The 25032-nt window shown below is 38.3% G+C and overlaps 1 protein-coding gene across 2 annotated transcripts in view; it reads right to left on the bottom strand.

Moving 5' to 3' along the window:
• The window catches only part of PKHD1L1 (PKHD1 like 1), a 148637-nt gene extending 138878 nt beyond the window's left edge, over nucleotides 1–9759 (bottom strand). For both annotated transcript variants that reach the window (XM_026495557.4, XM_057307885.1), the window contains exons 1-2: nucleotides 9583–9759; nucleotides 7579–7668 (exon numbers count right to left, since the gene is read on the bottom strand). In XM_026495557.4, coding sequence (XP_026351342.3) covers nucleotides 7579–7668; nucleotides 9583–9655 — 163 coding nt within the window. In that variant the 5' untranslated portion in view covers nucleotides 9656–9759. The remainder of the gene's footprint in view (nucleotides 1–7578; nucleotides 7669–9582) is intronic.
• Between the last annotated feature and the right edge of the window lie 15273 nt (nucleotides 9760–25032).

Below are 25032 nucleotides of genomic sequence, written 5' to 3'. Positions count from 1 at the left end.
GAGGGTCTGAGTCCTTAGTTGCTTTACCCTTGTCGGGTTGTGGTTGCCACAATTGCCTATTCACAGTCATCACTGCACATGGAAGCCAAGAGATACCCCCATGAATACCCTCAATTCCAGACATATTCTTCCCTATCTCCATTAGGTAAAGCAAGCCGACCTCCTCATGATCATCAAAACTGATTCTCTCTGGTAGGCTGCTAATTATGTTTGATGAATTCAAACTGATCAGGTGTTAGTGGTAATTTCAGTTCCATGGAAGCCATATAGGGATCCCTGGCAAAAGCATTCTCTCACCAAAAACTCAGACCCCAAATCCAGCAGAATCTAAAACTGCGAGGAGAGAAGGCACAGATGTAGATTCCCTATCACTGAGAGTGATAATGGCCGAGAATCACCGTTCATTTCCAGCTCCATGTGTTCTGTCTATTGGGAAACAGTAGCATGTATCTGCCATGGGATCAAGGCATAAGGCATATGATGGAGGCCAGCATCCTATCTCGCAAGATGTTGTTCCCAAGCTGGGATCTTAGGCTTGTCTTTTATAGACCATTCCATCATTCTACTAGGTCACATGTTTCAGAGTGACACAGGCTTTTGGTCATGTGCCCATAATCACAAGTTTTTCACTATAAAATGCATTCCTTGTTCTGAGGCACTATTTTATGGAATCTCCTGGCAGTAATCCAGACTCTGGAATCCCTCAGAAGATGGGGCTGGCAAAGGCACTGAGGATAGAGAAGGCAAATCTGTATCTGGAGTAAGTATCTGTTCCAGCAATAATGTATCTCTGTTTTTCCATGAGAGAAGGGGAGTAATGCAGTCAACTTGTCCCTAAGTAACTGGTGGACTTCTTGAGGGATGGCCCCTATTGAGGGCTCAGTGTTGGTCTTTGCTAGTGGCAGGTCAGGTATTCAGCAATTGCAGTGGATAGCTTAGCCTTGGTAAAGGAAGCCCATGGTGTTAACCCATGCACAGCCTTCACCTCGTGGCCCCTCTGTTCCTGGGCCCATTGAGGAAGCCAAAGCCAATGAGGAAGCACTGAGGTAGCCAAAAAGAAAAGCTCCTGGATGAGTCATTCAATCAGTCTGGTTTTTCTGTTTCCTCTGTGGGGATCCTCTCTTGTAGGAGTTAACGTGAGACATAGATCTGCATGCTTTGTGCTCATGCCATGAGTATCTTCACACGTCTCTTTCCAAGACTTTCTGGTTTCTGATTTCCCAATCCTATTCCTGGCATATAGGTAGCACGTGACGTAAATGCTCAAGGAAACTTTCTGGAAGGAGTAAGCCAGGAGAATATCTATGGCAAGTGCATTTTAGATAGAGGGAACACGCTGGTCAGGGCCCTGTGGTAGGAGCATGTTTCTGGATTCAAGAATTAGCAAGCATGGTTGGAGAAATATGTCTGAGGAGAGTGGTAGGAGAGGAGACCAGAAATTGAGGCATTCAGAATATTTTTATGAGTGAGGAAGCACTGGAGGCTTCATAACGGAGGAGTGGCATGGTGTGACTTACACTTTCCAAGATTCACTAGCTGCTGTTGTGAGAATACAGACGAGGGGCAGCAGAGAAGTTGCTGTTTCAGTGAGCCATGGATACATGATTGGCATGGGCTCAAGAGAAGACTGGAGGATAATCAGTGAAGAGAACAAATACTGGTACCTTTTGGGGGAGTTTTATATCAAGGGAAGCAGAGACATGGGTGGTAGTTAGAAGGGTAGTTAGAAGAGGAAGCTTGATGATTTTGCTCCCGCTTTTTTCTCAGGTTGGTGAAATAACAGTATGTTTGCCTGCTAATGGGTGTGATTCAACAGAACCAGAGAAATGGGTGATGTGAAACAGAGCAGAAAATTATTTTTTAATTGATGAAAATTATTTTAGTCTTACTTTAAATACATGAAAATTCTAAACTAGATTTGGAAGTAGTTAAATATCCATTAAGTAATTTATGCCACATAAAAGTATTTCATATTGCTGGAACAATGTTCAATTTCAAAACAAACCCAAGAAATAAAACCTAAGGTTAAGATTAATTGGGGTATTGTTCTATTGATTAAATCCTATAATTAAATATTCTCCTAGTAAAAATGTTTAAAAGATACTTAATAATATTCTAATATGCAGAGTAAATCTAGGAAGTTGTCAATGTCATAATATTTTCTGGGATAAAGTTAAGTTAGTAAATAAACAATTTTTGCCTCGATCACTCCAAAATCTAAAATTCCTAAAATCTGAGTTCTAAAAGTATGTGCATTTTTAAATGTTACTTTTCTCTATATATCGCAAGTGCTTAACATTAAAACACCACTACAGCCAAATTGATGACTAACAATGTTTTTGAAATTATGAAAATTTTTCCTTTGCATCCATGTTATTAATGTAAATTTATAAGCTATTTGAATTTCAGAACTCAATTACCTACAGTGCATACTGTCCTACAGTACAATAAAATCAGTAGGCCAGGAAAAATGTTAAACCCAAAGATGTAGATTTAACTCTAAATTCTATGTATATATATTATTTATGTTAGAAAAAATAAATATTAGGTATTTACTTCCAATTTTCAAGTAGTTTTGCAGTGTGTTTCAGAGAATAATCACTACTACCTTATGTGCTCACATTAAATAACCTTTAATAGTTGAAGTGGCTGAACTGGGGTTGCTAGATATCTGTGGTGTGATTGCTTTTTAAATTATTGAACATTTTCAGTGTTCTAAAAAGGTCCATTAAAAACATGAATATTGCCTAGTTTAAGGACTTCACTGTGCCAGATGTTCATCAAATGCCAAAGCCCCTAAAACTCCAGCCCTAGTAAAGCTGCTTGTTTGGGATGGTGCTCTTTAAAGGAACCCTAACATCCTGGATTCGAATCCCAGCTCTGGCATGTCCTTGCTGTATGAATCTGGACATTCAAATTTTAGATACAAACTCTCTCATCCTTAGCCTTCTCATCAGAAAAATGACCAGGGGCATCCGGGTGGCTCAGTCGGTTGAGTGTCTGCCTTCGGCTCAGGTCATGATCCCAGGGTCCTGGGATCAAATCCTTGCTCAGCAGGGAGTCTGCTTCTCCGTCTGATGCTCCGCCTGCTTGTGCTCTCTCTCACTCTTTCTCTCTCAAATAAACAAATAAAATCTTTTAAAAGAAAGAAAGAAAGAAAGAAAGAAAGAAAGAAAGAAAGAAAGAAAGAAAGAAAGAAAGAAAAATGACAATTACCTACTTATTGGATTGTTAGGAAGACGAAATGAGGATTCTATATATTGCATAGCATGGTGTTTGGCTCATATGTTAAGAGCTTGGTTGGTATTTGCTCTTATTATCGGTCACAAAAATCCTGAAGTTTAAGTTCGGTGTTGATATCCCTTTTTATAAATTACACAGAACTAATAAGTGGGTGGCTAGGATTCAAATCCAGGTTGTAGGTGTCAACCTGGCACCTGCGATATTCAGAGAAAACAATATTTAAAAACATACGTTATAAAGCTATTTGCCATTACCATATGTAACTTCCTCCAGACCCTATGTTCTTAGCTCTTCTCCCATCCTTTATGTGTAGAAAAAGTAAGCAGAAACTCAACAAAGGTTAGGGATTTTAGTAAACGCCACGTTCTTTCTCTCCCCTTAAACCATAACCAAACAGAACTCATCCAATATAGGCTAAAGTACAAATATAAGCATTGATTTGACATGTGAGAGATATTTGCATTGAATCTGAAGTTTTGATTCTAGGACAACAGTTACCGCTAAAACGGAATTTTGAAAAGATACAGGAAAACACAGAAAAGCAAGTTACTTGTAAACCTGCTCTTTCCTTTTGCCAACTTCTGCTTATCTTTGGCGTTCATGTTGAGTTTGAAATGCACAGAACAGCTGCTGGCAACTAACTTAAGTATGGAAAGTTTCACTTGTGGGGTGGCTCAGGATGTGATACATGTATTTATTTTCCTATTAGGCACATGTCCCAAAATTGATATGGTAACACAGATCTGTTCTTCAGCATTCCTGAGACAAATACAATTGTAAAAAATAAAACCAACAAAAGATATTGTTTTTTTGCTTAGGAGTTGTTCTAATGTCATATGTATATTTAATGTCACATACATATATTTAAGGTCATAGATGTATGTCATATATATTTTTACATCATATTTATGTCATATATATATATAGACCTATCTCTCAGGAGTAAAAACATGAGCCAAATCAATAAGATTTGTAAATATTCTCACTACAAATATTGCTCCAAAAAAACCTATAAAAACAGTTTTAATTTTTTAACTAATTCCAAAGAGTTAAAAAGCAACACAAAGGAATCACCTCTAAAAATAATTTCAATATAAAAGTATAATTCTAAATAAAAAGTTGGCTATAAAGAGAATACTTCTGGAAGTACTCCAAAGCACAAAGATTACAGGAAGGATTGGGTGTACCCTGGAAACAGAAGAGGTTGAAGCTTCAGATGGAAATTCCTGGCATGTTGATGTATTTTTTTCTTTTGCAGAAAAACTGGAGACAAGACTTGCCAGGCACGCAAACCTGGTTCTCCTGATAGCAGCCTGGGCTGCTATCATGGAAAATGTCAGTGTTGTTAAAGCCAGCAGTCGCCATGTACCATGCAGGCTGTTTGGATTTCTCTAGTTAAAAAAATGCAGGGGTGAGAGAGTACAAACCTATTCAAAAAGTTGTAACATTAAAAACAATGAGAAGGAAAAGCACAGTGTGAGGAAGGATGATTCCTAAAGAATGAAAGCAAACCTATAACATATATGAAAAAAAATGCAAAAAATAAAACAAAATAATAAAAATAAAATAAAATAGCTCTAATTTATGGAACAGACAGTACCTATGGGTAACTTAGATACATTGTACTTTTCAATAGTCACAACAGCCCCAACAGGTAGGAATTAATATCCCACTTTACTGATGAGGAAGCCGAGGCTTAGGAGAGTAACCTGCCCTAGTCACAGGGTAGGAAGGGGCAAGGATGGAACTGAAAGCAGTCAGACTGGATCAAAGTCCCTGTGTTTTCCATTACATTATAAAAACTATACAATTCAACACTTCGGTTAGACAAAAACATATGTAATAGGGAAATATCTAGGGGAAAAAAAGCCAAAAGTAAAATACTACTCCTTCCATCTTACTGATTTTTTTAAGTAAAGGGAACGATTAAGAAAGACCACCAAGAAATACAGATATAGAGTTAGAAACACTCCAGAACTAATAATCAAAATAACACTCCTCATTAAACCGTCCTCTTACATGGAGACACAATCATTTCCATGATCATGGAAATAAAGTGCTCAAAACACTTAAACTTGGGCATCGTAACTGTAAAATTATAGATCTTTGGCTCCTGAAGCACAACCTTTAGGACAAAGTAATCCAGTAGTAAATTTGTGCTGTAAAAGTGATTACGATGTGTGGAAATAGCCAAAAGTCATGTGGCTACACCAAAATAGTAGATTTTTCTAGAGGGTGGAATCTCAGAGAACTCACTTTCTAAGTCAAACATTTATATAACATTTGATTTTTGCAACATGACTTTTACAAAAATAAAACATCTTTATAGTCTTATGGGACCAACATTTTTTTTTTTAAGATTTTATTTATTCGACAGCGTTAGAGACAGCCAGCGAGAGAGGGAACACAAGCAGGGGGAGTGGGAGAGGAAGAAGCAGGCTCACAGCGGAGGAGCCCAATGTGGGGCTCGATCCTATAACACCGGGATCACGCCCTGAGCCGAAGGCAGACACTTAACCGCTGTGCCACCCAGGCGCCCCTTATGGGACCAACATTTAAGTAATCAACTAGCGGTTACAATTCCATTTAGAAAATGTTGTGTGATTAATAAATTAGCTCTGCATGCAATTCTAAACATGACGTATGGGTCAGAGACAGCATTGATGGATTATGTGAATGTAGTTCCTCCAAATACATTTTGTTCAAGTACCGCATTCATGTAGCTTTGAAGGTCTGGTATGTTTTGTGAATTTATTACATTGCTCTATATACATTCTGTATATATCATGTGCCCTAAAAACCTACATAAAATAGTACTTAGACTCAGCCTCTGAGAAAGACATATGCTAACACATTTCTAGTCACCTACAGTGTGTGGTTAAGGCAAGAAGAGGGAAGACAAATCACGGTGGGGATGCAAGTATCTACCATTCCAACAGGATTTAACTATTCTATGATCCTCCGTCAAGAGCATTCAGAAATTGAGACGGATGGGAAAACTAGAAATTCACCATGATACCAGTGACACATGATACACTGTGACTCAGAAAGTCCATGAAAGAGCAAAGGTTAGAGCTGAATTCATAAAGATGTTCTTCCAAAATGCCTTAAGGATAGAATGCTTTGTTTTGTATTTATAACTAAGGGCCATCTGGGTCTATGTGCTTAAACTCAAGCCATAGTTCCTGGATCAGAAAAAGTTTAGGTCTCCAGGCAGAAAGAAATAGCTGAGTGGTTGTTTTGTTTTGTTGTTTTGTTTTGTTTTGTTTTGTTTTGTTTTGATCTGGGCATTTCTCTCATGGCTTTTAAATCAAAAACCTAATAGCTTTCAAGCACACTATCTTAACAGCAATTTACAATATAAGGTAACTATGAATAAAGACACTTTTAAAATTGTCTTTAACAAATACATTGCCTTTGGGTGTTTAAACAACAACAAAAACAACTAAACTTTAATCCAAAATATATTCTTCACAATTTAGAGACATAAACCATTTTAAGTGTATCACTGAGAGACTGAAATCAGCAGAAATGTTACTTGGAAGTATTGAAAGACATTTCAATGTATCTGACGGAATACTTAAATATCTTGCTCTGCTGATTCTAAATCCAAAAACTTCACTTCTCTTTTTATTTTATAAACAAATAATAGCTTTTCGTATTAAAAAAATTTTTTTCTTTCCTATCCTTCAAAAATTCATAAACTGAAAACTATTATTTAGATTGTGAAGACCTTAGGGCTGAAAGAACCACGTATTTCTACTTAATCTTAGGAAGAGTTGCTCATAAATTAATTCACTGCTTGCCTACTATGTTTCCTTCCAAGACCAGGCAAGGAGAAAGCGTCACACATAACCCCTGCTTTGATGAAGCATTTGATAAGGACTGGATGGCAGGAGAAGGGTCCAAAGTTTTGTTTTCAATTGCCTTTCTGCCTTCATTACCATTCTATTTCTCCATCCCTCCCTTTTATTGAACATTCTACCTCCAAGGCTCTCCAAATGTTATATTTAATATAAAGATAAATCTTATTAGACCCATGAAGAAAAAAGCAAATAATTGCAAAGTTGGGCTGAAGATGTTTCTTTTAGTTCAGTCATTATAATCCAGATCTTGGGAGTTAAATTAAGCAAGTAATTACAATATGAATTCAGATGATCAAGTTGGTAAAGACTCTTGGGGATTTTGTTAGCTGTCAAAGGGGTAGAGTTTTACTACTCTGGCCAAATGGAGAAACAACTCTTGTGGATTTATTTTAAGCCATAAATTTCTAAATGTGAAATAGTCTTTAAAGTAGTTCAACCTTGGCCAAGGGGGGGAAAAAGGTAACCATACCTTCTCCTTTGATAGTCAGCCTTGTTGCTCCATTTATGCTGCCATATTTAGGTATTATTTCTGTGACTTTGGGAATGATTTTAGAGCCATCTGAAAGATATTACAATACAGTAAAGGTAAAATTGTTAAGTACTTCAATTCAAGCATCAAATTTGGTACCATGTCTTACAATGTTGTAAGAAAAACATCCTGAAGGTTATAGGACTGAAAGTAAATACACCCATATTTTATTTGTGGTTCTTCTACTAACCAATGACTTGACAGGGAAATAAGTCATTAACTTAACTAATACTCATTGGCTTTATGCAAAGCGGTGCCTTAGGTGCCACAAAGGGCAGGAATAATACATGATCATTTTCATCATTCTTACCTATCATATTATAAAACATTTATTAAACCCTTAATTTCATGTAGTGCTCAACTAACTGCAGTTCTATAACTATAGTTAGCAGCCGACACAGCAGCAGACAAAGCTGGTAAAATAACACTGTGGAGAAATAAGTCATTCATTATAAAAGCACATCAGAAATGCAAAGAATCAATGAAAATGAAAAGAATAGTCCAGGTACAAAAGCTAATGGTGTGTTTTAAGAAGAAATTGTTTTCTGTGACACAGTAAGACTTTAGGAAAGATAATTTCTGGGATTTTTAGCCTCCTGATGATAGTAAATTCTTACCCTAATGGTCACTATTTCATTCAATGAACTGTGTAAGGGTCCTGGGGATATAAAAATGTAACAGTCTCGACTTTCCAAAAGCTTAGCTTAGACAGTACAGAGTGACAAGAGAGCACAGGGTTACCATGGGTTACCAAGAAGGGGCATTTCATCCACACTGCTTGGGTCCTACTGGCTTCTTGAAAGAAGGGGTGTCCCTGCTGCATCTTGGAGGGCAAATATTAATAGCTAGACCAGATCAACTATGGGAGAAATAAAGAGTTCCAGAAAGAGGGAGGTGCCTATGCAAACACAGGAGTGAGTGAGCTGCTTCTCTGAAGAACTGTAAGTATGCTTTAAAACAACTCAAAGATACACAGTGGCTAAAAGAGTTCATTTTCTGCTTCAACTGTACAAATCTGGTAATTACTAGATTTAGTAACAATTCTCAAAGTAGGTGGAAAAATTAAAGTGGACACAAAAAGAAAAGCTATAGAAATTACTGTTTGAAATAGATGTATGAGAAAAGGTTAAAGCAATTACAATCATATAGTTCATTCCTGCCTGTAAGAAGTTTAGCATGGACTTCAAATGTCTCTGTACTACGGGTCAGACTTTGCCAAGAGCTCCAAGGCTGATCCTGCTTCCGGTACATTGACAACTTGGAGCAGCCCACAGCCAAGAGCAGGAAACTCCAGCGAGGCCCCTGGATCCTATCTCCAAGACCATGCTGCGCCCCGCCTGCCTATCTCAGGTTCATCCTCCCTTATCTCCACCGACAACTCCAATTTCTTATCTTATCAGTCTCTTCCAACCCTCTCCTGGGTATTACTTTGAAGGCAGAGGGCAGCTGCCCCTTAAAGTGACTGACACCAGCCACAGACACCCATTCTTGTCTTACTGGGGGACACTGCCCTCCCTTCGGTGGGGAAGGTACCCAAGAAAAGAGAGGACTCAGATTGTGTCCCCCACCTCCATCCCCAGCAAGGTTTCAATGTTTTTTTTCAATTGAGTCACTTGCGGGTGGGGGCCGTGAGGTTCCATAATTTAAGCAGTAACTCTTACGACTTCAGAATAATCCCTCTTTTCTTCTTTCGGGATGTGGGTGCGTGTATATGGTGTGTGTGTGTGTGTGTGTGTGTGTGTGTGTGTGTGTGTGTGTGTGTCTGTCTTTCTGTTAGGTCTGACTTGCAGGTCCCGGGTCCCAGGTCCCCAGGATCACCACGCAGCCGCACCCGCAGCCTGGGCGCAGGGCTGGTGCCAGGCAGTCCCGCCTCTCCCGCGGCCCTGGGAGCAGGGGTTGCGTCCGCACGGACTTCTTGCCTCCCTGGCGCCCCGGATGAATTACCTGTGCGGGGGTCCGCGGCGCACAGGAGCAGCCCCCAGAGGCCCCAGGTTCCCAAGAGCCACAGGTGTCCCATCGCCGCGTCAGTCGCGCAGCGTGTGCGCGCGCCGCTCGCTCGCAGCAGCCGCCAGCGCCGGGCAGGGCTCCGGACCGCGACTCGCTCGCGCGCCTGACTCTTCCCACGCGCGCAGGCGAACTCCGCCACCCGAGGCCCGCCCCGCCCCGGGCTGTCCCGCTGCACCTCTGGGATTTGCACGTGGATACACTCCCTAGCCCTGGAGAACCGAACCGGCCTCGACCGGTCTGTGGTCATCAGACCTCCACACTCAAACCTGGGTGCTGACGTCTCCAGGCTGTCCGCATAAGTGTAATGACTCCACTCCTTTTGGTAAGAGGGATCAATGGGCAAGTTTTGTGTGAATCCCGTCCCCTCCCTTTTTAAAAATTCTAGGCCTACATACTTTCATTTGTCTGCATGCCTAGGCTATTAACTATCCCCCGGTAGACCTACAAGTCCATCCAATATACAAGCCCCACACGTTTTCCCCCTTCACATTCATATAAATTAGTGCTGTTCCTTTAATTGACAACCATACTTATATGTATTGATTTCTCTTTCCCAAACACCACACCCAGTGCTGTAGAGACTTCAGCTCGCAATAATCCCCATAATTGCTACTAATTATGATTACTGTTATTATCCCCGTTGTTCCAAGCTGTGGCTCGAGGCACTTGGAAGATTTGAGTAACTTACCCACAGCCATATAACTAAGTGCAGAGTGAGGACTAGCAGTCACTCCAGAGCCAGTGCTCTTATCCCCTCCATTGTCCCCAATTTAGCACGCTTCTAGCGAGGGTTTGCAATGCTTAGGACATCCTTACACTAAAAATTATTCGTTGTCTATTTGAAATTCACATTTAACTCAGCATCCTGTATTTACCAAATCTGACTACTCTTGTTGAGAGGGAAGAGAAAAGAAATAGAAGGGAGACAGAACTCTAAAATAATAAAATTAGGTCCTTGCTCTTCAGGAGTTGATATCTATCTCATTGGGGGTTAATTTTTGTTGTTGTTAGATTTGGTTAATTACATTCATCTCATAATTTTCTGTAAATTGACTGCCCATGTCACCACCGTACTGAAAATAGTGCCTGCAAGGTACCATTGACCTTCTTACTCTTGGAACTCTTTGTAGCATGTGACACTGTGAACATCTTTCTTGAAATTCCATTCCTCTGAAGAGTCTTGGGTTTCTTCCTACCTCTCCAATCACTTCTATCTCATATTTTTCACTTACACCTTCTTCCTGAAAATTAGTATTCCTGCATGCTTTACTCACCCTTCCCTCCTCTATCTGGGAGTAGGTCAATTAGCAGAAAATCAGCTAGTTGAATGCCAATTTCCTGATTAACTATTTGCCAAATTTACTAAATTTAAAGACTGTAATGTTGTATTGCAATGATTAGCAACTTTACCAAGAATTATTTAGCAGCATTAACAAAAATAGTCACTTCAATGTATTAGTTGTGAAATGTGTAGAAGTATGTATTTCAGTATCAAAAAACAAAATAAAAGTTAGTGTGGGGATAAAAATTGGAATTGTTTGGCTAATTTTCATTTCTTTCTGATGCTTTCAAATTGGGATTAAATTAAGTTGACCTAAATGAAATTTTGGATGATTTCATTAAAAAATAACAAGTGCAATTTAATTCAAAATTCTGATTTTTTTTCAGATGCTTTTGAATTTATAAGTTAGGACAGAGTATGAAGAATAGGTGAGATAATACTAAAATATTTTAAATGTTTTAGAATTAAAAAGGTAGGAAATGTCATTCAAAAGTATTATGAAATAAATTAGAAGTAGGTGAGAAACTTTGTCCCGTGTCATAACTGGAGTGGTTTCAAATCAAGAACCATTGAAATAGGCTGAGTTTGCTGTCAAAGGAATCAATGTTATTTATAACAAAGAGGAAAACTGTTCTGTATTTTGGATATATTAATAAGTGATTAGGAACCTTTCTATGTTGATTACTGTTTTGCCGAACCTTTAATATTTTTTAAGATTCTTTTACCAAATCCTCAGGGTATATCAACCAGAAAGTGTCATACAATATTTAGTATATAATGTGGTTACTCCCACTGTGTCCTATTTCATCTTTCTACTTCATTCATACTAACCATATGGTCCCTTCCAGATTATACTTCCTTTATAACTAGTCTTCTTATAACCAGTTAACTATATGTGTAACTTATATGTATTGCATATAATATGCATATATAACAAGTTAACTCTACATGTAAGTATGAATAAATGTATATATGTATGAAACAAGCATATATATAAAATATACATATATCCCTATATAATTCACAATCCAATTGTGATAGTCAATATTAAAAATGTGTGTATAATTTTTCTATATATTTCTCCAACTGGTTCAAGCTGTTAATTATGTTAAATTGCACTCATTTACTTTGGCAAATTTGGCAAATTGGTCATTCAGCAAATTGATCATTTGGCTAATTAGCTTTAGGAAAGTTGATATTTCAGCAAAAAGTCTGCTTTCCTGTCATATAATGCCTAAATTTCTTAAAAAGCCAAGCTTATAATTTGCATACATAGATTTTTACTCAACTCTTGAATGAATGGGCATCTTTAACATTTCTCCCTTTAAAAGTGCTTATTTATATGATAAGTCAATATCTAGTAAAAGATCCCACCAGTGGTATTTTTTATCTTAAATTATTAACATAAGTGGATGGGATAATGTAACAATAAATAATTATAAATAGATAGAAATTTGTATAGCCAAAAAGTCAACTTGGAACCAGAAAAAGTGATTATGTAGTTTACATAACTAGTGATTTAAATTGTGTTCATCTTTAGAATATTTAAACCTTTATAATACAGATTCATCATGGACCATGGACATGGAAAGGCAACTCTTGATCATTAAACTCCATGCTTTTATAAGTTAAAAAAATTCCAGCTCTAACAAAACCCTGCTATTAGGGCCAACATCATGGGCATATGACATGTGTGGTCTCATAGACCCCATGCTTTGTTCAACGCTCTGCGGAAATCCTCAGTAATTTTTGAATGAGGGAGTCCCCGTTTTCATTTTGCCTGGTCCTGCCTGCCTTGATAATGAAAAAAGAGACAGATGATAAATTTGTTCCTCCTTCATTTAAAGCAATTAGAAGGTGCCTGGGTGCCTCAGTCGGTTCAGCATCTGCCTTTGGCTCAGGTCGTGATCCTGGGGTCCTGGAATCAAGTCCCGTGTCAGGCTCCTTGCTCAGTGGGGAGTTTGCCTCTGCCCACACCCCCTGGTGCATGCATGCTCTCTTTCTCTCTCTCAAATAAAAAAATAAAATCTTAAAAAAAGAATCAATTTATTTAAAAAGATAAATGAATAAAAGCAAATTAGAAAGTGATAAAGAGTAAGAACTCTTGCAGAGCTAGAAGGCATAAAGGGTTCACTTGTTAATTCACTTAACTTGGAAAATGAGCTGTGCATGGGGGCCTAATTTCGAATCTAGACCTAATTGTGAGAGATGATGAACAAATGGAGATACGTACAAGAATATGTTTGTTCTCTTCTATGCCTTCAACAAGCAGTCAATATGGTAGGCAGTAGGGATAGGGCAGTAGTTTTTTTTTAATTCTTTGTCCTCACAGAACTTCATTCATAGTGGAGAAAGTCAAAAAACAAGATAAGTGAGGGAAATATATAGTCCATTATAAAGTGATACGTGCCGAGAGAGACAAATAAGCAAGGAAGAATATCACATGTGTGTGTGGGGGGGTGGAATTGAATGTGATGCAGTTTTAAATAGGAGGACCAGGAAGTTGTCACAGAGAAGGTGAATTTTGAGTAAAGATCTAAAGGTCTATAGGGAATTACTTAGCCACGTGGACTTCTGGAAGAAGAGCATTCCAAGCATTTTAGGACAGACGCCATTGCCGTGACTAGGGAGTGTGTTTGATGTGTAAGGAGCAGGGAAGCCAGAATGGTATAAGATATGAAGTCAGAGAAGTAATGGGAGGATCATGCAGGATCATGTAATTGACTCTGAGTGAGATGGGAATCCACTGTAGAATACTGAGCAAAAATAGGACGTGATCTAATTTATGTTTTCAGAATAACAACCAAATGCTATTCTGCTGCACTAGGGCAAGAGCAGATGCAGAGAGATCAGTTCAGAGATAAAGGCAAATAATCCAGGCAAGAATAATGGCATCTTGGACCAGGATGGTAACAGTGTTGGTAGTGCAAAGAAGTCAGGCTGCGTGTATATTTGAGAACTGAGTTGATATGATTTGCTGACAAAGAGTATGTAGGGTAAGAAGAAAAAGGAGGGGGTAAACATAGCTGCAAGAGTTTGGTCCTCAACATCTAGAAATACGGAGGCCATTAACTGCTGGTGAAGAATGTGGGAAGAGTAGATTTGGAAGAGTGCTTCAAGAGCACACTCTCTGTAAGGGATTAAATTGGGGACAAGAATGGACACAAGACTGGTTAGGATGCTATTGTGGTGGTCTCGACTAGAGATGATGGGGATGGAATTAGAAAGGAAGTATTGGAATTGTTGAGAAATGGACAGATGCCTGGATATGGGTTAGAGATAGTATTGCTATTTACTTCTGTCCTTATATTTTGGAATGCTTCGGTGGGGCAAGGGAAAGCTAGGACGTCTTAGGTTTGGGATGTTAATGCCTAGGAGGATGGTGCATCATTTACTATGATGTGCAAAGCCTGGAGGAGGTACAGTTAGAGATAGGTGATCCAAACACCTGATTTGTCCAACTTGAGTTTGAGGTGCTGATTAGGAGAAGGGTTGCTTACAGGCTAAGAGCAAGAGCTTTGGAGGCAGACTTCCAGGGCTGCACGTTTCACTCTGCCACTCAGTAGCGGGGAAACCTTGGACCAACTACTTAACATCTTTGTGCCTCAGGTTTCTTTTTTACATAAAATGAGAATAGAACGTTACCTGATAGTGTTGTTTTTGAGAAGTAAATGACTTAGTAAATGTAAAATGCTTATAATAGTGCCTAGCATATAGTAAGCACTCAACAAACAGTAACTATTATTAGACACCAAGTGCAAATGTCAAGTTAAGTAAACAACTAAAATGTGGAATTATTCAGCAGCATATAGATGACATTTGAAGCCATAAGAGAGGCTGAGATCTCAGGAGGGCTGATGTTTATGAACTTAGATGGGGAAAAAAAATTATAGCTTCATTTTGCATCCCCTTCAATTAATAACGTAGACAACAAACCACAGTCGTGTTGTTGGTATCCATGATATCAATGGAAATCATAGATATTTTCATATAATATTATAATTGTTGGAGATATCTTGAAACATCATTTATGCTCATCACTAGTTAAAGGAATTATTAGACCCATAACAACATAAACATACTCTTCCTGTCTTAGATGCTAATGCATTAGTTGTGTACTACTCAATGTGATGAGACACAAAGGCTACAGTGTGGTCATTTTTTCATATACTATTTTTTGGAGCAGTTTTAGGCTCACAAAGTAGAGCAGAAGGTACAAAGACTTCCAGTATACCCTCTGCCATCACATATGCAGAGACTTCCCCATCATCATCATCCCCCACCAGAGTGGTACATTTGTTATAATTGATGTACCTACATTGACACATTATCACCCAAGTCCATAATTTAGGGTTCACTCTTGATGTTGTACATTCTGTGGGTTTGGACACTGTTAAAGTTTCATAAGACTAGTTTCACTGTCATGGGATGCCTGGGTGGCTCAGTCAGTTAAGCATCTGACTTCAGCTCAGATCATGATCTCAAGGTCCTGGGATTGAGCCCTGTGTCAGGCCACTCAGCAGGGAGTCTGCTTGTCCTCTCCCCCCCTCCTTCTCCCTCTTCCCCTACCCCTGCTTTCTCTGTCTCTCTCTCAAATAAATAAATAAAATTGTAAAAAAAAATACACATACACAATATACACATACAATGGACTATTAGTCGTCAAAAAGAATGGAATCTTGCCATTTGCAATGATGTGGATGGAACTAGAGGGCATATGCCAAGTGAAATTTGTCAGTCAGAGAAAGACAAATACCATATGATTTCACTCATATGTGGAATTTGAAACAAAACAGATGAACATAGGGGAAGGGAAGGAAAAATAAAATAAGATAAAAACAGAGAGGGAGGTAAACCATAAGAGACTCTTAACTCTAGGAGACAGACGGAGGGCTGCTGGAGAGCAGGTAGGTGGGGGGATGGGGTAATTGGATGATGGGCATTAAGGAGGGCAACTTGATGTAATGAGCACTGGATGTTATATGCAACTGATGAATTACTAAATTCTACCCCTGAAACTTATAATATACTATATGTTAACTAAATTGAATTTAAATTTTAAAAAAATTTCTAAAAGACTAGTTTTGCTGTCCTAAAAATCCTCTGTGCTCCTCCTATTCATCCCTCTTTCCCCTCAATCTCTGGCAACCCTGATCTTTTTACTGTCTCCATAGTTTTGCCTTTTCCAGAATACCACATATCTGGAATCATACAGTGTGTAGCTTTTCTGGATTGGTTTCTTTCACTTAGTAATATGCCTTTAAGTTTCACTTAGTAGTATGCTTTTAAGTTTTAATGAGCTAAATAGCTCATTCTTTCTAGCGCTGAATCATATTCCGTTGTCTGGATGAACCACAGGTAATTATCCATCCACCTACTGAAGGACGTCTTGGTTGCTTCTAAGTTTTGGCAATTGTGAATAGAGTTCCTATAAATATCCATGTGCATTTTTTATGTGGATATACTTCTCAGCTCATTTGGGTAAATACCAAGGAGTGTAATTGCTGGATTGCATGGTTTAGAGTATGTTTAGTTTTGTAAGAAACCATCAAACTATCTTCCAAAGTAGCTGTACCATTTTGCATTCCCACCAGGAATGAATGAGGAGGGTTCCTCTTGCTCCACATCTCCCCCAGCATTTAACGTGTTCTGGATTTTGGTCACTCTGATAGGTGTATAATGGTATCTCATCTATTTGCATATCCCTGATAATATAATGATGCAGAGCAACCTTTCATATGCTTATTTGCCATCTGTATGTCTCCTTTGGTGGGGTCTTGGGCCCATGTTTTAATTGGGTTGTTTGTTTTTTTATTGTTGAGTTTAAGAAATTCCTTGTATATTTTGCATAGCAGTCCTTAATCAGATATGCCTTTTGCAAATATTTTTTCCCAGTCTGTAGCTTGTCTTTTCAATTTCTTGACAGTGTCTTTTGCAGAGCAGAAATTTTAAATTTGAACGAAGTCATACTTATCAATTAGTTCTTTCACAGATCGTGCCAGACAGTGTTTTCATTTGTAAAAATTCTTACAAATAGCACTTTCTTCATGCAAGAAAATCTCAAGATGAAAAGCTAGGATACTTCCCAAATGGAATTCCCATTTAACAAAATTATTTTTTCTAACGTTCTTTAAAATGGGAGAGACTGTAATTCAGCTGTATTTACTGAAAATGTTCAAGTTGGTCTTTGAACTGGAACAGAGGAAAATTGTTGGAGCAGGTGATGGAGAGGGTCTGACCACCGGTTGACTGACTCACGAGCTAGACAGGCAATCGGAGGCTCCTCACTCCCTCCCCTGACCTTGGAATGCACCCTCTGCCACCATTTCTGCGTCCTTGAAACAGTGGGAACAGTGGGAACAGGGATGAAGCCTTGAAAGATTGAGGTGTTGTTGAGACCAACTGGACTGTATACATCACTGAACCCGGTTAAGATCTCCGTATAAACTTTTAAGATTCTGGCGGGTAGTACAGAAATCTACGTGTTCTGCTGCTGCCCAAGACAATCCTCATATGTAAGTTCCCTCGCTTATTGAAACTTCCACTACTAATCTGGAGTGGCCTGCCTCTTCCTTCTATCTCTCCTTGACCTCCATGTAGAGAGGCTAATTTCAGATTTTACCTGGAAACTCCTAAGTTTACAAATGAACAGAAATCTTGGGGAGGTTCTCATGTCAAATGTTTTCATTCAGGGTAGAATTATAAAAAATATCTTAAATTTTTGAAACAAGCAATGGAGGAATTGACAGCCTCACTGCTCCCCTGGAGTATGTGGCTGGAAGAATTCTTGTTCTGTGAGTCACTTTTAGAACTGACCAAGGCTATGGACAGGTTCAAAGATGTGAAAGTTGTTTTATTGTTCTGTATTTTTATACAGATTACTTCTCCAAGCACTCCTCCCATGATTTCAGTAATACTTGGTAATATACCCAGTATTCTTACCTTAATGGAAAAGGAAGCATCTCATGATGTCGTCACTTTGTTTTTTTCACACGGACATACACTAGGAATTAAGACTATTCTTACAATCCTGAGAGAGACTTTGCCAACAAGTATAAGAGTTATCAACAGTATCCTCTGATAATTACTCTGAATAATTGAATTTAAAAATTTGTCAAGAAAAAGGATCAGAATATGAAGTACATCTTTATCAAATAGTTCACTGACTTTCCCAGAGAACAAGACTTAAATGCTTGTCTGAATTAAGGACAGTTGGCTCTAGTTTCTCTAAAAGAAAAGAAACTCCATGTTCAGAACACTTTGGAAAAAAATGATTTATCTATGATTTGGCCCACCTGGCAGTTATTTTTAACCATATGAGCGAGATAAAGCTTTCATTTCAAGTCCATTGTGGTTTCTGCTTTAAAAAAAATTATAAGGTTTCTAGGATTAGCAACCAGTTAGGAATGCTGGACTTTGAAATGTTGGAGAAGGTGCTTCATCCTCAGATGACTGACTGTCAATTCCTTCCAAAAGAGAAATCCATGGACAATTGGAAACTATTGAGGATTCTTTCAGAAGTTACTTTTATCTTGATAGTATTAAAGCTGAACCACAGATCCACAATCCTTTTCTTTCTGATATAAACTCCATTGAAGGTATTGTCCTAGACCATGATCTTTGATCTTCGGACCCAATCTTATTATAGTTGAAATCTAACTCAAAAAACCTTTGAGAATCCTGGTGTTCTTTGAGACAAGCTTTCCTGACCTTGCAAAGTGAGCTAAAGAAACTTTAATTCCATTTGCAAAAAAATATGTACCTTAGCTCATCAATATTTTTAGTACTTATAAGCATTAAAACAAAAATTTAAAATTGATGGAATGTCCAACATAGCATATATATATGTGTGTGTGTATGTGTGTGTGTGTAAATATATATATATATATATAATGTGTATGTTTATGTATAATATATATTATTGTGTATATATAATATATATATGTTGTCTGGTTGAACACCACCTCATGTTTAATGTTGTTATACAAGTTAAGAAATAAATAGCTTTTAAATTGATATTTTAAAAATAAGATATGATTTTAAGTCTGCCCATATTTAAAATGCATTGCCCTATTCTTGTGTTAATAAAGATAAATATCATGCATTTATTTTGAAATATATTTATAATTATATTTTAATATAGTTTCCTGTGTAACTCTAAGAGTTTTTTTTGTGCACTTAAATATATTTTTAGAAAGACTTGATAGGCTTCACTTGAGTGCCAAAATAACACAAAACAGTAAAGAATCCCTGAGACAGAGAAGAACTTAGGTCACATGATTGGGGTTTGAGAAGTCCAAGGTCTAGAAGAAGAGAAGTTAGCAAACACAGAGACAGCAGCTGTGAGTTAAGAAGAAGCAGGATAGTTTCGCAACATGAAAATCAAGAGAAGAATGTGTCTGAGGAAGGGGAGTGGTCATTTGTTATCCATGCTGCCAAGAGGTTATTAACATAACGCTTTCTCTTGACCACGACTTGAATATCTTCAGTGGAATGGCTATTTCCATAACCCCAAACTGAGTGAGTGAGTGAGTGGGAGAGGAGAAGTGGAAACAGTACCTGTGGACAATTTAGTTAAGAAGCTTTCCTCGCTTTGAATGGGAGCAAAGAAATGGGGCTGTTCCTTGAGGGAGCTCTGTGACCAAGACATGGTTTTTTTATAAAAGATGCAAGTTACTGCTGTTAGGGCTGATGCAATACAGGGGGAAACTTCTGATGGAAAAGTCTAGAGACGAATAACCTCAGGAGAGAAATTATTGAGAAAGAGAGAGTGCTGGAATTCAGAGCACAAGTGGAGGAAAGCCTGGAAGTCCGGGTCCAGATTCAGGAAGGCTGGTAGCTTTGATGATGTGATGATGCTGGATTCTGGTCTGATTGCTGCTCTTCCTTGGTAAAGCATGAAGCAGCTGTTAGAGTGGAAGAGGAGTGTGAAACAGGCATTTTGGGGTGTGGGAAGTGTATACTAGGAAAGTGTAGTAGAGTTCTGGGGCAGTGAAAAGTACTCATTTGAGATTTGTGACCATTATTTCCTTTAAAATTTTTATTTTGAAAAATTTCAATCCTGTTTGTGATAAATATACCCTTCCCTTAGATTCTATCATTCTCTCTCTCCATATTAAGTGTATACTTTTGTTGTTGTCATTGAATCATTTGAAAGATAATTACCACATAATACTTCATCCCTAAACATATCAGCAGGAACAAAGTCATTCTTCATGAATACAAATGTAACACTCAGCAAATTTAAAACACTGATACTATAGCCAATATTTAAAATTTCTGAGTGTCCTAATAATATTCTTTATCATTTTATTTATCAAGACTGACATATTCCTTTAAAGATAAATCTCTTTGTTCTCTTTTTAACATAAAACAGTTCTTGACCTTCATTTCTTTCCTTTTTCTCCCTTTTCAATTTTTTTTATCTTTCATTCTTTCACGACATTAACATTTTAAAAAAGATTTTATTTATTTATTTGTCAGACAGAAAGAGAGAGAGCACAAGCAGGGGGAGCGGCAGGCAGAGGGTGAAGCAGGCCCCCCACTGAGCAGGGCGCCCGTTGTGGGACTGGATCCTAGGACCCTGGGATCATGACCTGAGCCTAAGGCAGACGCTTAACCGACTGAGCCACCCAGGCGTCCCCATGACATTAACATTTTTGATAAGTCCAGGTTAACTGTCTTTCAGAATGTTGTAGTTGCTATGTTAGAATGGGACTTATCAGAAGGTTGTGTAATTTTCTTCAACAAAGTTCAGGTGATCAGAAGCATGCAGGGAGTAAGCTCTCAGGGCGGCTTCATTTAAGCAGAACCGTGTGTGACTGGGGAAGAAAAGGGGAGAGAACTTAACGGTGATTGTAAGAGAGCTGGAATGATAAACCATCAACTCTAAATGGGTAAGAAGAGAATGAGAACACGGAGGGAGTGAAGGTAACGACAAAGAAGTGATTAGGTGACCGGAGGGCTCTAGTCTCCCTGACATGAAAGCGTTGGGTCAGGAACATAGGAAAGGCAGCTGATCAGTCAATACGTTTGTGCTTTTTCACCATACAGGTCTGCTGAAAGCCCAGTGTTCACGCTTGGGGTAAATGTGGGAGATAGCAGCTACACACAAAACTATTTTAGGAACGCCATTGCCGAAGTGCAGCATATATTATACATAAGGACTTGCGAAGTCCTTTACCGTAACTTCGACGGCATGTTATGCCTCCCAAGAAGAGCACTCGTGAGTCTCATACTTATCGTCTTCTCAGCATCCCTAGCAGAAAGGAATCGTGGTTTTGATAGGCAACTCTCAGGTAGGAGTTTTAAGTGACTAATGAAATCATGAAGTCCATCAGTGGTCGCCCCGAGAAGAGAACGGGCGTGCGCGCTCACATGCCGTATTAGCCGAACTGAACGCTCCTCAGATTACACAATGTGTATCACCACCCAGATCGCCTGCACGCCTCACAGGCTGGAGTTTAATGGACGTCTCTATTTCAGTGACTCTACATTATGCCTCTTATTTTGTCAAAGGCCAATTTTGATATAAGCAGCTGCCTAGAAAGGATACATTCTCAAAGATGTGCCCTCAACAAATCATTTTCCCTTAAGGAGATATGCAGTAACTGAAAGCCATTTATTAGCACTCAATTTTGGTGATCTCAGGCACAAAGTCAAAGCATTTATGAATGTGATAAGCGCCGGCACCAATACCTGTATTTTATGAACAACGGAGCACCCTGAGTGCAGAATCCATCTGCCTTCATGAACTGACATTCTTTACCATTGTCGTCGTAAGCCAACGTCCATTGAATGTCTACAGGGTCTTGGCACTATGTAATGTTCTATTTATACTTTCTTTTTTTAAACACTGACATTGTATGAAAAAGGAAAATATGAGTACTTTTCCCTCCTAGAAGGACTCTATAAAAAGAGGAGCACGATGACAGGGATTGAAGACACTGGAAATTTTCTTTCACTTTTTATTAAAAATTTACTATGCTTCTTCGTCTTTTTTGATAAAATAGCTGAAAGAGAACTATTTCAGTCATGGCATATGCTATTTTAATCAAACTGCTGCCTGAAACACTGAATTGGCTTCGGAAAATGATACCAGTAAAGTAACACATCTCACAGTAGCTTCATCTTAATTTATACCAGAAGCACATTCTGAGGTCCTCACATTAAGTTTTAATTCAATAACACTTCCATCTTGAAAAATCTGACTTGCTTGAATTGGAAATTAAGCTTGTTGAAATAACACTCTTCAAATAGAGAGAGCCCCAGGTAGAACCAAAATACGGGCTTCAAGTGCCCTCTGGTGGCTGACAGGCAGAACAACCAAATGCAATTTGAAGTCTGGAATAAACAGGCACATGCCAAATTTCATTCTCTATTGCATTTATTTATTCATTTCTTTAAAAGAACTTATCAAGAATTTATTCTGTTAGGCACTTAGGGTCAAAAGATAAATGGTATACAGTCTATGTCATAGAGGAGTTAATAGTAGAATGAGGGTAAACGGACTACAGATAATTTCAACCCTCCCTGCTAAGTGCTACTATATTTATTCTATTCCAACCAAGATATGTTGGTTATCTTCAGTTTTGTAGGTATTATCATGGTGATATTATATAGAAATTCCTGAAAAATAAAAGCAGCTATTTTCCACATAGGGTGTAATTCATCTATCTATACAAATCTAGAAAACACATAGTAAATAATTACATATTTCTAGAGTTTCTCCTAGGAGTAACTCTAATCCGTATTGCTTTTATGATTATCTTATTAATAGTAGTAACGGTTTTGTAATTATTTACATTCTTGCCAGATAATATTATCAGACCTATTATGCAGCAGAGTCAGTCTTACTGATAGTTCAGTGTCATAGATGGAACTAGAACTCAAATTGCCTGACTGCACTTGTTAGTTTTCTTGGTGGATTCATCCAATGACTTTTGTGTGGTTTCTAATGGTAATATGAAGGGTTTTATGAAGTCACTGAGTAATATGAGATATCCATTTACAATAAGGGTTAAAACACACACGCGCGTGCGCGCGCGCACACACACACACACACACACACACACACACACACACTGGATCATTTCCAACATCAGCTACTGAGCAGCTGTCACAATTCTCAAGTTAGATGGAGACTTTTATCAAGTTATGAAAAGTCCCATATCCAATTACCAATCCCCAGTATCACCCAGGCCCTGGCTTGGCACTGCTCAAACAAATGATACACTCGTAACGCCAAAGCAAAGTGATTACATAAATAATTTAGTTGGATCTTCTTTAATCCTATACAAGAGAAGCTTCTAGTAATCTTAATTAGTAATTTACTTACCCAGTGCAGTTGTGTAACAGTATTCTCCTATTGAATTCCAGACATTGAGCATGGAATGGTGCAAGATCTTTAAAAAATGTATTCCTAGTTTACATAAATCAATGATGGGAGTCAAGAAGTTGGTTTATTTGAAAGATACCAATGGTTCTAGATGCAAACAAGACATTCCTAAGAAGTCAAACCTAGAGGTGGTGGGCGTAGGGTGGGCAGTTTTTGGCACTATCACTTTAAAACTATGTTCTTTCGTACTTTCAATTACTGTATTTTCAATTCAACTTTCTTTTGTTCCATTTCAAAATATTTTGTTTTCATTTTCTCATTTTCCTTTTAAACTACTAAAATACCTTCATAAGCAATATTTGGTTTTTCACATACAGTACTATAAAATAAGATCTGCTGTTAACATTCCTGATGTACCATTTAAGACTGTTTCCTTCTTGATAACAGAAACAGAACAATGAATGTAACTATCATTGCTTTAAGATTGTTGCTTCATAAGAGATGAAATGAAACAAAAACTCCCTTGTGTAGGTCTTGTGATTTTGTGTGTGTGTGAGAGAGAGGTCACTTTACATAATTAAGTCCAGTTAGTTCAAAGACTACACTTAAAATATAAATTCATCAGAAATATAAAATTGTATCTCTGGAACAGTAAATCAAAAATTAACACGAAGTCTTTTCTCAATGATACCCAATTGTATTTTTACCTTATTTTATGTTCCCATAATGCTCATTCCCTTGTCCATCCATCTACAAATACGTATCATGCAAAGTCATAAAGTCATTTCCTTCCCTCCAGGAGATGTATGCAAAGTTCAATAACCAGTGTAGTGAACACAAATTATGCACAGGTGCTTCTTGTAGAAGAGTGGTTGGGAATCTAAACCAGACAAAGGAATGTTGGAATGTTTTTGCAACAACTCAAGCTGAATTTTGAAGGTAAAGTAGGAATGAGAAAAGTAAAAGGGCTTTCTAGGTTTATGGACTTTTGTATTTAGGGATGCAATAACTTGATACTTTTGAGGACTCTTTAGAGTAACTAGAAGTAAATGTCAGACCTGGTTGCTGTGGTCAGGCTTGATTTTGCACTGCAAACTAAGAGCCACTGAGAAATTTCAGATAGAATAAAATGAGGAGGCTTGACTTTTTGTTAAGGTCACTTAGGTAATAGTGTGGAAGAGTCATTGGAGGAAGCATGATACAACTATAGCAGGAAACATTAGGAGCCCGCTGCAATAATCTGTCTGAACTAAGGCAGTGGAGGGCAGAGGGGACAACGGACAACCTTGCTACAAAGTGGTCCTCCATCAGCTGCACAAGCATTGACTGGGAGCTTGTCAGAAACAAGAGAATGTTGTACCATACCTCTTACCTTCTGAATCAGTATTTTAACAAGCTCTGGTAATCTGTAGGTCTGGGAGGTACCACTCACAGAGATAAGAAACACAGTAGGGGCAGTTACTGGAGGAAAAGAAGTCACTATCCTAGCTGTGGTCAGTTTAGCTGTTTATGGAACATCCAAGAAAGCTGATCCATAGCAGTTGGGTATACGGGTCTGGAAGCTGGGTTGAAGTCTGGTTTGGAGAAACAATTTACCATTTATCAACAAGTTTGTATTTGAAGCCATGGTCCAACCCAAGTTTTCTGGGATTTGCCCAGGAAAAGTATATCATTAGTCAAGCAGAGGGCCCAGGAGGGAACACTAAGGAACACCATTATCTGAAGTCCCATACAGCAAAAGGTATCCACAAGACACAGAAGGAACTTC

The sequence above is a fragment of the Ursus arctos genome, unplaced genomic scaffold, assembly GCF_023065955.2.
Source record: "Ursus arctos isolate Adak ecotype North America unplaced genomic scaffold, UrsArc2.0 scaffold_6, whole genome shotgun sequence".
Lineage (NCBI taxonomy): Eukaryota > Metazoa > Chordata > Mammalia > Carnivora > Ursidae > Ursus > Ursus arctos.
This window is presented reverse-complemented; position numbering and strand designations above follow the sequence as displayed.